The 15130-nt window shown below is 45.1% G+C and overlaps 1 protein-coding gene across 46 annotated transcripts in view; it reads right to left on the minus strand.

Annotated features, from left to right (window-relative positions):
- LOC147122949 (calcium/calmodulin-dependent protein kinase type II subunit delta) overlaps positions 1–15130 on the minus strand; it is a 508322-nt gene that overhangs the window by 5191 nt on the left and 488001 nt on the right. For all 46 annotated transcript variants that reach the window (XM_085962275.1, XM_085962278.1, XM_085962273.1 and 43 more), the window contains one exon: positions 13370–13445. In XM_085962275.1, coding sequence (XP_085818401.1) covers positions 13370–13445 — 76 coding nt within the window. The remainder of the gene's footprint in view (positions 1–13369; positions 13446–15130) is intronic.

The raw sequence follows: 15130 nt of genomic DNA on the forward strand, positions 1-15130 counted from the left end.
GGCTGATCGTGATGGGATTCTGAGAACTAAGGTGAGATTTTTTCAAGGGCATCGATGCTGATGGAATAGATGGCAGGTGAGGTTGAGATGACAGAGATGATCTGTCAGTGGTGAGAGAGGTTGTTCCAATGAGGTGACACTGGATAGTGAGTTTGCTCCAAACACTGGCAACCTGCATAAAGCTCAATCTGTCTTCGAAATGCAGTAACCTTGCTAAGTAAAGACCTATGAAATGGGAGCTTTTATAGGCCATTTACAGCTGTCAAATTTAGAAATCATCCCATGCTGACACAACACCCGACCTCCTTACCTGACTGATCCCCGAGCAGCGGAGAAGCCATTGGCCAACTCTAAAAATCTAAAGGTAAGCTTAAAATACTACTTAATTGCCTCTTAACAATCCAGCTAATAATTTAAATTGCCTCCCTCGCCGCTTGGTGACGGGTCTGTTCTGTGATGACAGACCCAACATCTGGGAGACTAGCGTGGAGGCAGGTTGACAGTGGGTTCCCTACCCACTGTCAAAATAAAACATTTTCCCAGCCGACCCGCCACCAAAAGCGCCCCCTGACCCCCAGAAAAATTCCAGCCAAAGTGTCCCCATAATTATACTCCAGTTTTACATAATTAGCTCTATTTTGGACCCAGCACTTGGAAGATTCCCCTGCCCCATTAAGCAAGAATATGTGCTGAGTTTGAAAAATACATGTAAAAATTAACCATTTTAAATTTGGAGAGTTGGTCTTCAGCCAAGGCTTATGCCCCAGAAGGACCCAGCATTTCAGCTTCTTGCTCTATGAAGTATGGACAGCTTCTAAAGATAGCTGCAAACTGGATTCTCTAATCATGCATACTGGAAATCAGGTTTATTTTCATAATTTAAAAATGTTATTACTTCCCCAGGTGAGGCGCCTGCTGAGTTACAAACCATCGAGTTACAAGTAGGTGCATTATGTTGAGATTCAGTAGTAATGATATTTAATTAGATGAACTTCATTAATTATGTTGCTATGTGCTTCATACTCTATTTCAAAATAAATGTTTAGGTCAGGAAAGACAGTGCAAGTCACAGCAAAAATACACCGTCATTATGATCACCTTAAAAACCTTTGGGACAACCTAATCTCAGTTTAGCATCCTCCATGTAGACAGGGTATCCAAAACTCTTGCATTATCCCTTGATTCAAAAAGCAATAAAGGTTGCAAAGACAGGCAACAATGGTGCCATATAGTCCAGACCAAAGGGAGATTCTGGCAATGCATGCCCAAAGGAAGGCCTAGCCACCAGTTAATTAAGTTTGGTTTCTCTATTTCCACTATAAAACTTTATCATTGTCCAAAACTTAAGCCACAGCTCTATTATAAGGAGTCCCAAAAAGTGTCACTTGGCTACAGCATACCTATTACCAATAAGCAAGTCACCTCAACTTCAGGCCACTCGAAGAATGTGTTTTCATAATCAGGCTCTTGGCTATTTGTCATTAGAACAGTATTGTTCCCTCCAAAATCTGTAAATATCACATTTGTTCCCCTTTGCCAACCAAGTTGAACCACTCTAAATTCAACTCTCTCTGCTCAGAGAATAACTAATTACAGCCTACCCATGACTGACATCTTTCTCTAGATGGTTGCTGCTCTAAACCAGGAAGACTGATACCCTCCAGGCTTGCTAAAAGCTCAATAATTGATTCACAGAACAATATGATACAATTTACAATGGCATACAACAAATGTGCGTTGAAAAAAATTGAAGAACCAAAAATATAAAGTATGGGAGGCAAATCCACAAACAATTTTACCGCTTATTAATGATCTTTAGAGCAGAGTTTAATAAAATGGATGGTAAGAAAATCTAGAAAATATAATAGGAAGGAACGAAACTTGCTGCGCATGACGTTTCTTGAGAGAGAACAGAATGTTGCATTTTTTTTTTTTTTACAAACTATAGTGAAGTGAGGAGCTTATGGAACACTTATTACCGATAACTGTGGAAGAGAAAATTAGCAGAACTCAAGGTGGTTGGGTCACCAAACCCTAATAGAATACACCCTAGGCTGTTGAAAGAAGTCCAATGGAGTTAGGAGGGGCTCTGGTCACAATTTTCCAATCCTCCTTAAATATGTAAATGGTGCTGTAGGACTGAGAATAAAGACAGACCAGTTACACTGTCAGGGCAAACACATAGGACTCTGGGAAGACAGATGGGTTGACAGAATGACCAGAAAGGTGTTGTGGTGTATGTGCCTTTAAGAGCACCCTGTGTACTGTAATGCCGGTAATGGCCACTCGGGCTATATAAGCCTGTATAGTGTCTTGTATCTGTTAGTTCACCTCCAGACTTTGTTCAGTAAACACCTGTGAAACCAACTCCTGCATTCCGTGTCTCCATTAACACACGGATACAACAGTGGTGACGAATTGGAAACGGACTTACCTGCAATTCGGCAGCACCTCAAGGAGATCGAATCCTCAGACGAAAGTCGAAGAAAAACAAGAAAAAAAACCCCCAAAAAAACTGTGGTTTCACCAGCTAGCCGAGCTGGTGGCAGGTGCTGCAATAATCCTTCCTGGGCGGCGGGCTGGGGCTCCATCGGCTGGCTCTGCAGCGGGGCCGAGCAGCGAAGGCGGAGGCAAATGGAGACAGAGGGTGGAGCACTCGGGAGACAGCTGGCGCTGCAAAGCAGGTCGGCATTCGGACCAAGCAGAGGGAGGGAAACGTCCCAGAGAGTCCGGCGGGAACGAGTCTCCACCTATTAAAAATACCTATGTAAATAAAAACCGCAGAGAACAGCGTTGTCAGAAGCGGCAGCGGCGGGAAAGTGCGGGAGGCGCCATTTTTTTTGCGGGGAAGAAAGGAAAGCGCGGGAGGCGCCATTTTTTTTTCAGGATGCCTAAGACTGGCAATATTACTGCTTTCGATAGCGATATAGAGGACTGGACCACATATGTGGAAAGAGTGGAGGTATATTGCACAGCAAATGAAATAGAGGATGATAAAAAGGCATCAGTACTTCTAAATCTAATGGGCGCAAGGACATACGGGCTGTTATGAAACTTAATCACTCCAGCCAAACCGAAGGACAAGAATTTTAAGGAGATTGTTGATACCCTACAGGAGCACTTAAACCCAACACCGCTGCTGATAGCGGAACGATTCAAATTCTTCAGGAGGAATCAGCACAAGAATGAAAGTAACGCTGATTACCTCACCGAATTAAGGAAGCTGTCAAAGCACTGCCAATTTGGGGCAGGACTGGCAGATTCTCTTCGAGACAAATTCGTCTGCGGTCTCCTAAGTGAAGGAACACAGAAAAGGCTACTTTCTGAGAAAGATTTGACACTGGACAAGGCTTTCAGTGTGGCTGTATCATACGAAGCAGCCGCAAGAGGAGCTGCAGAGATACAGCAAAAGCCACAGGACTTTGGCACCCATGAAATGACACAGGGTTTCGAGAGATGTTATCCCTGCGGCAGATCCACCCATGACCAGAGGGACTGCTGGTTCAAGGACAAAGCATGCAGGCAATGCGGAAAGATTGGACACATTGCACGTGTATGCCGATCTGGAAACAAAAAATCCACGGACAGGAAAAAAATCAATAAAGTACAGAAAGGTACAAATGATGACGGACAGTAGCTCCGAAGACCAGAAGAGCGATAGCGACTCCGGAAACAAGAGACTAAGCTGTCTCAAATTACATAATGTAATTGCCAAAGAAGATTACCAGACCATTTGGGTTACCCTCACGATAGCGGGGTCCCCAGTTAAAATGGAGCTAGATACAGGATCGGCTCTGACCGTCATAAGTCGACGGGATTACGAGCGGCTATTTCCGCATATACCTTTGAAAGACACATCCATTATCTTGAAAACATATACGGGGCAGAAAGTATACCCAAAAGGGAAAATAAGGGTGCCTGTTGTGTACAACGGCAAGGAAATACAGAAGTTGTATTTATACGTTCTGCAAGATGGTGGTCCACCGCTATTGGGACGTGAATGGATCAGGAAGATACGTTTAGACTGGCACTCCATTCAGGCACTGACGGTGACCAGTAAGAAAAAAAATGATGACGTCATACCTAAACGATTAAAAGACATCTTGGCCAACGCCAAGGAAGTGTTTCAACAGGAACTAGGAACCTTGAAAGGCGTCACCGCCTCAATAAAAGTGGAAGATGCGGCAATTCCCAAGTTTTTTAAGGCAAGGCCAGTGCCATACGCAATTCGTTCAGCAGTCGAGGCAGAGCTGGAGAATTTGGAAAAGGCAGGCGTATTATCCAAGATAGATTGGAGTGAGTGGGCAACACCCATCGTCCCGGTCATGAAGAAAACGTTGAATAATGATAAATCTGAAGAACAGAGAAAAATTCGCATCTGTGGGGACTTCAAGGTGACTGTAAACCCGGTCCTTCACACGGTACAGTATCCTCTTCCGAGGATAGAAGATATTTTCGCCTCACTATCCGGAGGGAAACGTTTCACCAAAATTGACTTGGCACAGGCATATCTACAGATGGAGGTTGAAGAGGCCTCTAAAAAGTATCTCACGATAAATACACACAAAGGCCTGTACCAGTACAATCGACTGGTTTTCGGAGTAGCATCAGCTCCAGCTATCTGGCAACGAGCTATGGAGCAAGTCCTCCAAGGGATTCCGGGGACTCAATGCTACCTAGACGACATCATTGTAACAGGAGAAAACGACAACGAGCGCCTTGCCAATTTGGAGCAGGTGCTCACTAGGCTGAAAGAACGGGGCCTACGAGCAAATCGCCCCAAGTGCGAATTTTTCCAGAAACAAATATCGTATTGTGGCCACATAATTAACGAGGAAGGTTTGCATAAGTCACCTGAAAAAATTGAAGCGGTCATAAAAGCCCCAGCACCTGAAAATGTCTCACAATTAAGGTCGTTCCTGGGATTGATAAATTACTATCATAAATTTTTACCGAACTTGTCAACTCCTCTGCACCCTCTTAACGAACTGCTACAAACGGGAGTAATTTGGAAATGGAGCGAAGACTGTTAACGTGCCTTCCATAAATGCAAAGGCTTGATCACGTCCAAGGAAGTTTTGGCTCATTACAACCCATCACTGCCAATCAGACTGGCATGCGATGCATCCCCTTATGGCGTAGGAGCGTTATTATCGCATAGATTCCCTGATGGCTCGGAGCGGCCGATAGCTTTTGCGTCACGCTCATTGAACTCAGCTGAGCGTAACTATGCCCAGATCGACAGGGAAGCACTCAGCCTGGTATGGGGAGTGAAGAAATTCAACCATTACCTACACGTCAAAAATTTACCTTGTTGACTGACCATCAACCCCTCGTCTCCATATTCAACCCTAAAAAGGGTGTTCCCATTATGACAGCGCAAATGCTACAGAGGTGGTCCCTTTTCCTAGGGGCACACCAATATGACATAGAATACAAAGGATCAAAACAGCATGGGAATGCTGACGGTTTATCGCACCTACCGTTGCCAACGGTAGAAGAGGCACCTACAGTGGACATGTTCCACTCAACCCTAGTGGAATGTCTACCAGTAACAAATTCTGCCATTGAAAAGGAAACGAGAAATGACCTGACTCTCTCACGAGTCTACGATTTAACGGTGAAGGGATGGCCAGCACATGGCGAACCACTGTTGCCAGCATTCCCGCAAAGAAGAGAACAACTGACAGTGTGCCGAGGAACCTTGATGTGTGGATCCAGAGTGGTGATTCCACCCAAACTCCAGGATAAAGTGCTAAAGGAGCTTCACGAGGGGCATCTGGGTGGAGTGAAAATGAAGCACCTAGCCAGAGCGTTTGTGTGGTGGCCAGGTATCGATGGAGACATCGAAGAAATGACCAAGAGCTGTCTAGGATGCCAGAAGGTCCAAAACGCCCCACCACAAGCCCCTCTACATCCATGGGAGTGGCCCTCATCTCCATGGCAAAGGGTACACATCAACTTTGCTGGTCCATTTATGGACTCAATATTCTTAATCGCGGTTGATGCACACTCCAATTGGCCGGAGGTAATAAAGATGTCCTCCACCACCACGGAAAAAACCATCACAGTATTAAGGACCATATTTGCCAGGAATGGGCTGCCTGAACAGATCTGTTCTGATAATGGACCGTAATTTGTGTCCGAAGAATTCAGGAAGTTCTTAAAAAACAATGGGGTTAAGCACTACACGTCCGCCCCATACCATCCCGCCACCAATGGATTGGCTGAAAGGTTTGTCCAGACCTTCAAGAAGGCCATAAAGGCCATGGGTAATGAAGACATAAATCTACAGCATAAGGTAGATAACTTCTTGTTTGCATACAGGAATGCAACACATGTGGTTACAAACCAAACTCCCGCCATGATGTTCTTCAATAGAAGCCTAAGATGCTGGCTGGATTTGATCAAGCCAAACATCAGAAGGGACGTGGAGAACCGGCAATTTCAAGGCATGAATGAAAGGCCAACTAGAACCTTCCAGATAGGTCAACAAGTTTTGGCCCGGGACTACCGTACCGAGAAATGGCAGCCTGGAACTATTTGCACACGACTAGGACCGTTGATGTACACTGTGGACATTGGAGAAAGCATAATAAGGCGCCATGCTGACCAGATCATAGAGTCATCCGAAAAGGGACAACCTACACCACAACTCTATACACCTAATGATGAAGCAGAGATACCCATAGTATCTACCTCCGATCCGGTGATACTGGAACCAGATGAACCCGACACTGGCATTCAAGCCGAATCGACCTTGCCAAAAGAACCTACTACACCACCAAAAACTACTACACCACCGAGGCGTTATCCGGACCGAGTCAGGAAGCCTCCAGAGAGACTGACTTATAATTGATTAACTGCAGCAAATGTGTAGATTATTGTTCTTGTAACATGTTAATTAATGATTACTTAAAATGTTATGTACTGGTTGTCTAAAAGGGGAGGAATTGTGGTGTATGTGCCTTTAAGAGCCCCCTGTGTACTGTAATGCCGGTAATGGCCACTCGGGCTATATAAGCCTGTATAGTGTCTTGTATCTGTTAGTTCACCTCCAGACTTTGTTCAGTAAACACCTGTGAAACCAACTCCTGCATTCCGTGTCTCCATTAACACACGGATACAACAGGTGTCAGATACAATTTAATCTGGATGAGTACGAGGTAATATTTTTTGGGAGGAAAAACAAAGAACGAAGGTATACAATCAATAGAAAAATAGAAAAGGTTGTGGATAAGCAGACAGACTCAAGAATGGTCTCTATGGGAGTGAGGGAGGTGGACACACATGATACTCAAAGGAAAGGAGCTCAAAGGTGGCCTACCACAGGCACCATCTTTATCCTATACTCCTCTCTATCCCCTAGCCAAGGTGACCAAGACTACCCCATTCAAGCTAAGTCCACCTTAGAGCTTAATGTATTAACAGCCTTAGGAACAGGAGTAGGCCATTCAGCCCCTCGAGCCTGTTCCACCATACAATTAGATCATGGCTGATCTGTACCTCAACTCAATTTACCCAGCTTTGTTTCATATCCCTTGATACACTTCCCTAACAAAAATTTATCACTCAATCTTGAAAATTTCAATTGGCCCAACATCCACAACCTTTTGGCAGTGAGTTCCAGATTTACACTATCCTGTGTGTGAAAAAGTACTTCCTCATTTCACTTCTAACTGACCTAGCTCTAATTTTAAGATTTTCCCTCTTGTTCTAGATTCCCCCACCAGAGAAAAGAGTTTCTCTGTACTGTATCTACCCTATCGAATCCCTTTTATTATTTTAAACACCTCAATTAGATTACCCCTCAATCATTTAAACTTAAGGGAATACAAGCTAAGTTTATGCAACCTGTTCTTATAACATAACCCTTTAAGCACTGGTATATTTCTGGCAAATCTGCACTATACCCTTTCTAAGGCCAATATATCTTTCCTGAGATTCAGTGTCCACAACTGAATGCAGTACTCGAGATAGGGTCTGACCGAGGCTCTGTACAACTGAAGCACAGCTTCCTCCCCTTTGTATTCCAGACCTCTTGAGAGAAAGGCTAGGATTCCATTAGCCTTTTTGTACTGTGTACTAGCTTTAAGTGATTTTTGCACATGGGCACCTAAATCCTTTTCATCCTCCACAGCCCCGAGTTTCTCACCATTAAGAAAATATTGATTTGTCTTTCTCAGATCCAAAGTGGATGACCTTGCCTGAGAAGTCATAGGAAATTTATTTTAAGGGACTGTGTCCTCAGGACCTCACCATACTCCGAATTAAGTTTAGTTGTAGAACCTTCTATGATAGATGGCATGTTACTAGTGTCTTTCTTGGAAGTATTTGTTAAAAAAGTTATCATTTAGTATATAGGTTGACTATTTTTAATTAATCCTCAGCTTCAATCCCAATTGGAAAGTCAGTTTTTCTTCAATAACCCTTTTTCTGTTATAATACTGTTGCATTTGGCTTCTACAGCCAGTCATTTTCCCACTATGCCTCTCAATATTTTTAATTTTCTGGAGGTTTCTGTGATTCTCAGTGGTTTCTCTCATCTTTTTCAATACAATTAATCTATTTAGAGAAACACAATCAACATTTACTAGTCCTTGGTATGCACCTTCCTGAATGCTCAGTAGTATGTCCTTAAAGTTACTCCAATTGTCCTCAACTGGTGTTTTGAATGCTACTCTAGTCCATCTGTTTAAGCTTTCCCATCATTGCCTTTGTGCGACTTCTGGACTCAACATTGAGTTCAACAATTTCAGACCATAACCACTGCCCCTATCTTGTTATTCTCTCCCACACGGCAGCTGTCGATCATTCTGCCATTTACACTTCATCTAGAGTCATCTTTTGTTTCTTAACTTGTTCCATTACCATCTCCTTTTGCCTGTATCATCATCCCTTGTCTCTTAATCTCTCCTGCCTTCCATCCCATCACAGACCTTCCCTTTTGTTCTTTCCTCCCCTCCCCCCCTTTCCCTGCTCCTACACTTGCTTAAAAACCTGTTCCATCTCCAACTTTTTCCAGTTCTGACGAATGGTCATCGACCTGAAACATTGGCCCAGATTTTCCGATCACAGGCCTCCCGCGGGCGGAGAGCTGCGATCTGGAAAAATCTGCGCCCTTACCTGAGGGCTCCCGGGAGGTGCAGATTTCCGATGCTGGGCCTCTCCAAACTGCCGGTGCGCAGGGCCCACGTATCCCAGAGGCGCAGGTAGCTCGCACTGTTCCCGAGATCACGTGGGCCATGGGGAACCAATTAGAGAAGGGAATCTCCGTTCATACATTTGACAGGAAGACCTGTCAAATATATGAATGGAGATCACCCCAAAAACATAGCAAAACTTCAAATATATTTTAAAAAACACCATATTTTTTAAATGACTTGAAATTACATAAATTAACTATTTTAAACAAAAATTTAAATTTTTGAAAAAAATAATTCAAGTTTTTAACGGGGCTAAAAATAAACTTTTTTTTATCTCAAAGCTGTCTGGGTCCACACAGTTCCATTTCATCCTTCGACTCATCCGACGCTTCAACAAAAAACTTTTTTTCTGCCATTCTGATGTCAAGGATCGCAAGCTTCATCAAATCTTGAACACCAACGCCCCTCCGGAACCTTCTTCCCCTTCACTTTCCTCTGACCCCCCCTTCTCCCAATTTCACCCCCTGCCGCGTCTTCACTATCCCTTCTGACCTTCCCCTCTCTGACCCCGAACGATCAGTCCTCAGCAAAGGCCTGAGCTTCATCCCCTTACACCCCCACCTCAATTAATTTCGAGCTCGGCACGATGCTGAGCTCTTTTTCCGCCGCCTTCGCCTCCGTGCCCACTTCTTTGGCCAGGAGTCTTCCCCCCCGCACGGCTGACCCTATCTCCCTCTACCAGAACCCCTCCGTCTGGCCGCTTACCCTCTCTAGATCTTTTCATTGCAAACTGCAGCCGTGACATCGGCCGTCTCCATTTCTCTGCTCCCCTCACTCACTCCAACCTACCTCCCTCTGAACTTGCAGCACTCCATTCTCTCAAATCCAACCCCGACATCGTCATTAAACCTGCTGACAAGGGTGGTGCTGTTGTTGTTTGACGAACCGACCTCTACCTAGCAGAAGCTGAACGCCAACTCTCCGACACCTCCTCCTACCTGGACCATGACCCCACTACCGAAAATCAAGCCACCGTTTCCAAGACTGTCACTGACCTAATCTCCTCTGGAGATCTTCCCCCCCACGGCCGCCAACCTCATAGTTCCCCAACCCCGCACAGCCCGCTTCTACCTCCTTCCCAAGATCCACAAACAGGACTGCCCTGGTAGATCCATTGTTTCAGCCTGTTCTTGCCCCACAGAACTTATCTCTTCCTATCTCGACTCTATTTTTTCTCCCCTTGTCCAGTCTCTTCCCACCTACATCCATGACTCTTCCGACGCCCTCCGCCACTTTAACAGTTTCCACTTTCACGGCCCCAACCGCCTCCTTTTCACTATGGACGTACAATCCCTCCACACCTCCATCCCCCACCAGGATGGCTTGAGGGCGTCCGCTTCTTCCTTGAACAGAGGCCCAACCAGTCCCCATCCACCACCACCCTCCTCCGCCTGGCTGAACTTGTTCTCACATTGAACAACTTCTCCTTTGACTCTACTCATTTCCTCCAAATCAAAGGTGTTGCAATGGGTAACCGCATGGGTCCTAGCTATGCCTGCCTTTTCGTGGGATATGTGGAACACTCTTTGTTCCAGTCCTACTCGGGTCCCCTCCCTCACCTCTTTTTCTGGTACATTGATGACTGTGTTGGTGCTGTCTCCTGCTCTCGCCCTGAACTAGAAAATTTCATTTACTTTGCTTCCAATTTCCACTCTTCCCTCACCTTCACATGGTCCATCTCCGACTCTTCCCTTCCCTTCCTCGACTTCTCTGTCTCCACCTCTGGGGATAGGTTATTGACTAACATTCACTACAAGCCCACTGACTCCCACAGCTACCTGGAGTACACTTCTCCCACCCCGCCTCCTGTAAGGACTCTATTCCATTCTCCCAGTTTCTCTGTCTCCGCTGCATCTACTCCGACGATGCCACCTTCCATACCAGTGCTTCCGACATGTCTTCCTTTTTCCTCAACCCTCTAATGTGGTTGGCACGGCCCTCGACCGTGTCCATTCTATCTCCTGCACTTCTGCCCTCACCCCTGCCCCTCCCTCCCGGAACCACGATAGAGTTCCCCTTGTCCTCACCTTTCACCCCACCAGCCTCCACATTCAACGGATCATCCTCCGCCATTTCCGCCACCTCCAGCGTGTTCCTAACACCAAACGCATCTTCCCCTCACCTCCCCTTTCAGCATTCCTTAGGGACCGCTTCCTCCGCGACACCCTAGTCCACTCCTCTACCACTCCCAGCACCCCTTCCCCTTCGCCCGGCACCTTCCCGTGCAAGCGCAGGAGATGCAACACAAGCCCTTATACCTCCACCCTTCCCACTGTCCAGGGCCCCAAACACCCCTTCCAGGTGAAACAGCGATTTACTTGTAATTCTTGCAATTTAGTATACTGTATTTGCTGCTCACGATGTGGTTTCCTCTACATTGGGGAGACCAAATGCAGATTAGGTGACCGCTTTGCGGAACACCTCCGTTCAGTCCGTAAGAGGAATCCCGAGCTCCCGGTGGCCTGTCACTTTAATTCACCGCTCCATTCCCACTCAGACCTCACCGTCCTCGGTCTCTTGCACTGGTTCCACAGAAGCTCAGCGTAAACTCGAGGAACAGCACCTCATCTTTCGATTAGGCACTCTACACCCCTCTGGACTCGAGATAGATTTCAACAATTTCAGATCATAACCTCGGCCCCCATCACATATATATATTTTCTTCTTCCCTCCCACATGGCAGCTGTCCTTCATTCTGCCAGCGCAATTCACACCCCATCTAGAGCCATCCTTTGTTCCTTAACCTGCCCCATTACCACCTCCTCTCGCCTTGAACGTCTCTCAATGTCTCTTAATCTCTCCTGCTTTCTATCCTATCACTGACCTTCCCTTTTGTTCTTTCATCCTCTCCCCCTTTTCCCAGCCCCTTACCTGCTTTCCACTTCCTGCTTTTTTCCAGTTCTGATGAAAGGTCATCGACCTGAAACGTTAACTCTGTTTACATAAGAAGTAGGAGCAGGAGTAGGCCATACGGCCCCTCGGGCCTGCTCCGCCATTCAATAGGATCATGGCTGATCCGAACCTAGACTCACGTCCACTTCACTGCCCGCTCCCCATAACCCTTAATTCCCTTATCAGCTAGGAAACTGTCTATCTCCGTTTTAAATTTATTTAATGTCGCAGCTTCCACAGCTCTCTGAGGTAGCAAATTCCATAGATTTACTACCCTCTGAGTGAAGAAGTTTCTCCTCATCTCAGTTTTGAAAGGGCAGCCCCTTATTCTAAGATTATGCCCCCTAGTTCTAGTCTCACCCATCAGTGGAAACATCCTCCCCGCATCCACCCGATCAAGCCCCCTCACAATCTTACATGTTTCGATAAGATCGCCTCTCATTCTTCTGAATTCCAATGAGTAGAGGCCCAACCTACTCAACCTTTCCTCATAAGTCAACCCCCTCATCTCCGGAATCAACCGAGTGAACCTTCTCTGAACCGCCTCGAGAGCAAGTATATCTTTTCTTAAATATGGAAACCAAAACTCTACGCAGTATTCCAGGTGTGGCCTCACCAGTACCCTGTTTCTCTCTCCACGGATGCTGCCCTGGCCTGCTGAGCTTTTCCAGCGTTTTCTGTTGTTATTTTGGATTTCCAGCATCCGCAGTATTTTGCTTACGTAAAAATAAACTTACCTTTCTTTAAAGTATTTTTAAATGACAAATCAGTGGGAAATTTAAAAAATAAACTTTTTTCAACTCTTATCCTGGTAAAAGCAGGCCTTACGCCTGCTTTTACCAGGCACAAAAACTGTTAAGTATTTTCTGCGAGCGGAGGGACTCCAAAAAGCAGAACTCTCCGCCCAGAGGCCCTGCTCCAGGGCAGCTGGAGGATCTGTCAAGAGCTTTCTTGACAGATCGGAAATGCCGGTTTCCAGCATGCGTAGTGCATGCCTGAAACCGGCATTTCTGATGTCCCTACGGGTGGGTACACAGCGCGTACACAGCCGTAGGCATCTGAATTTCTGCCCCGTTAACTCTCTCTCTGCACAGGTGCTGCCTGACCTGCTGAGTATTTCCAGCATTTTCTGTTTTTATTTCTAAAAATTACATCCAATTCCAAAAGAATTAACAGCAATACTGTGCAACATTCAGACCTTATATTCGATAACCAGTTGCAAATGGAATAAATTGACTCAGTATGGACAAGGGAAACAAATTAATTCTTACGTGTAGGCTTCAAAATCTCCATTGTTAATGGCTTCAATCAGTTGCTCTGTAACTTTGATAATTTCTTGTTTGCGTGCTAAGAATAAACAAGACAAATGGTTATAAAAAAAATAAAGATATCAATACAGGTAGACTATCCTTTATCCGAAAGCCTCGGGACCAGCCGTGTTTCGGTTTTCGGAAAATTTCGGATTTCAGAAGGTATTTTATAAGACTGGGAAATTTGTCGGGCGGGGGGGTCGGCGTCGGCGGGGGGGTCGGGGGTCGTGCGCACGACTTACGCTGAACGAAAAAACTTTCGGTTTTCAGAGGATTTCGGTTTTCGGAAGTGCGGCTAAAGGATACACTATCCCTTATCCGAAAGGGTGGGGGTCGGGGGGGGGGGGGAGAAAAGAATATCGGACAGGCCGCTGCAGCTATCGGACGGGCCACTGTATTGTTGGGTTCACTCTCCCGGTATACCTCCTTCACACTGCCCGGCTCGGCCTGCAATCTCCTACCCAGGAGGGAACTCAGTGACCCTCTGCCCTGCTCAGCGTAAGTCGTGCGCCACTCTGGTCATGTCGTGCGCACGACTTACGCTGAACGAAAAAACTTTAGGTTTTTAGAGGGTTTCGGTTTTCGGAAGTTCGGATAAAGGATAGTCTACCTGTAACAGCACTAAAAAAATTTCAGTCACGTCATCAAATCGCAAACTAGATTTTTCCTCCCCACCCCCCACCCTCTCTTCTGTTCTCCACCCTAGGCAGTTTCTCCCAAAGTTGGTGATAAACAGCAAATTTTTGATTTTAGAAGCCAGGCATTCAGTAAAACTGAAAGACAGTCCAAGGAGAAATAGTATATGCTTTCATAATATCCCAAATTTACAGGGGCAATTTATTCATGCAAGAGTGTTTGGGGTAGGAACAGAACCAGAAATGCTATGTATTATCTTAATCATGACATTGTGTATAAAAGACACAATGTACTACAGAACAATATCATATGTGCTTGTAAACAAAAAAATAATCTTGTAAAACACTTTTCCATGGCTATAGAACCCCTTACTCCAGACCACAACTTGCCTAGATTGTGTAAGCATTTTGTCAAAATAAACTGAACAAAGAATGTTAATAAGATGTGCAATATATCAGAATGAACAAAGTCGAACCATGAATTTACATAAATGCAGTTATTAAGTATGACTGCTAGCCATCTTCATTTGTAGTTTCTTCCAGTTAGTCTTGCTAGATAATTTCCTACCTTTAAAGGAGCCCATCACTTCAATAATTATCTCAGTAATGCAACAGAATCCTTTTCTCAGTCACGTTGATTCAGTAACAAAATTGCATCATACACACCAACAAAAGCCTCAAAGATCAGCGATGCAAAATGTCTTTTCGTTCGAACTGCATTAATATCCGGATTACTGCAGAAGTACCATTCACATCTAACTGTCCAGCAACAGAAAACCTCCTTAAACTCCTGCTGCTATCTGCGCTAATGTACATATTTAGGAATGGCTTGTTATAACCAGCCACTAGTGAAAACAAATGATAACCTACTGCATTCAGCCACACCTGTTCAATGCAAAGTACTATAATTTGTTAGTGAAATGTCCTGTAACTATGGCTGAAGTATATGGAAGCATATCCATAATTTACATACATGGGGTAGTTATTGCAACAAGTCTGGTATCAGTGGATGTCTAACTATTAACAAGCACAATAAAAGCTAGAATACAATTTATTTTGCAATGCATTTGTTGATTTGGTTACAGAG

The sequence above is a fragment of the Somniosus microcephalus genome, chromosome 2, assembly GCF_052327205.1.
Source record: "Somniosus microcephalus isolate GS21.2 chromosome 2, FLI_Smic_1.0, whole genome shotgun sequence".
NCBI classification, from domain to species: Eukaryota; Metazoa; Chordata; class Chondrichthyes; order Squaliformes; family Somniosidae; genus Somniosus; species Somniosus microcephalus.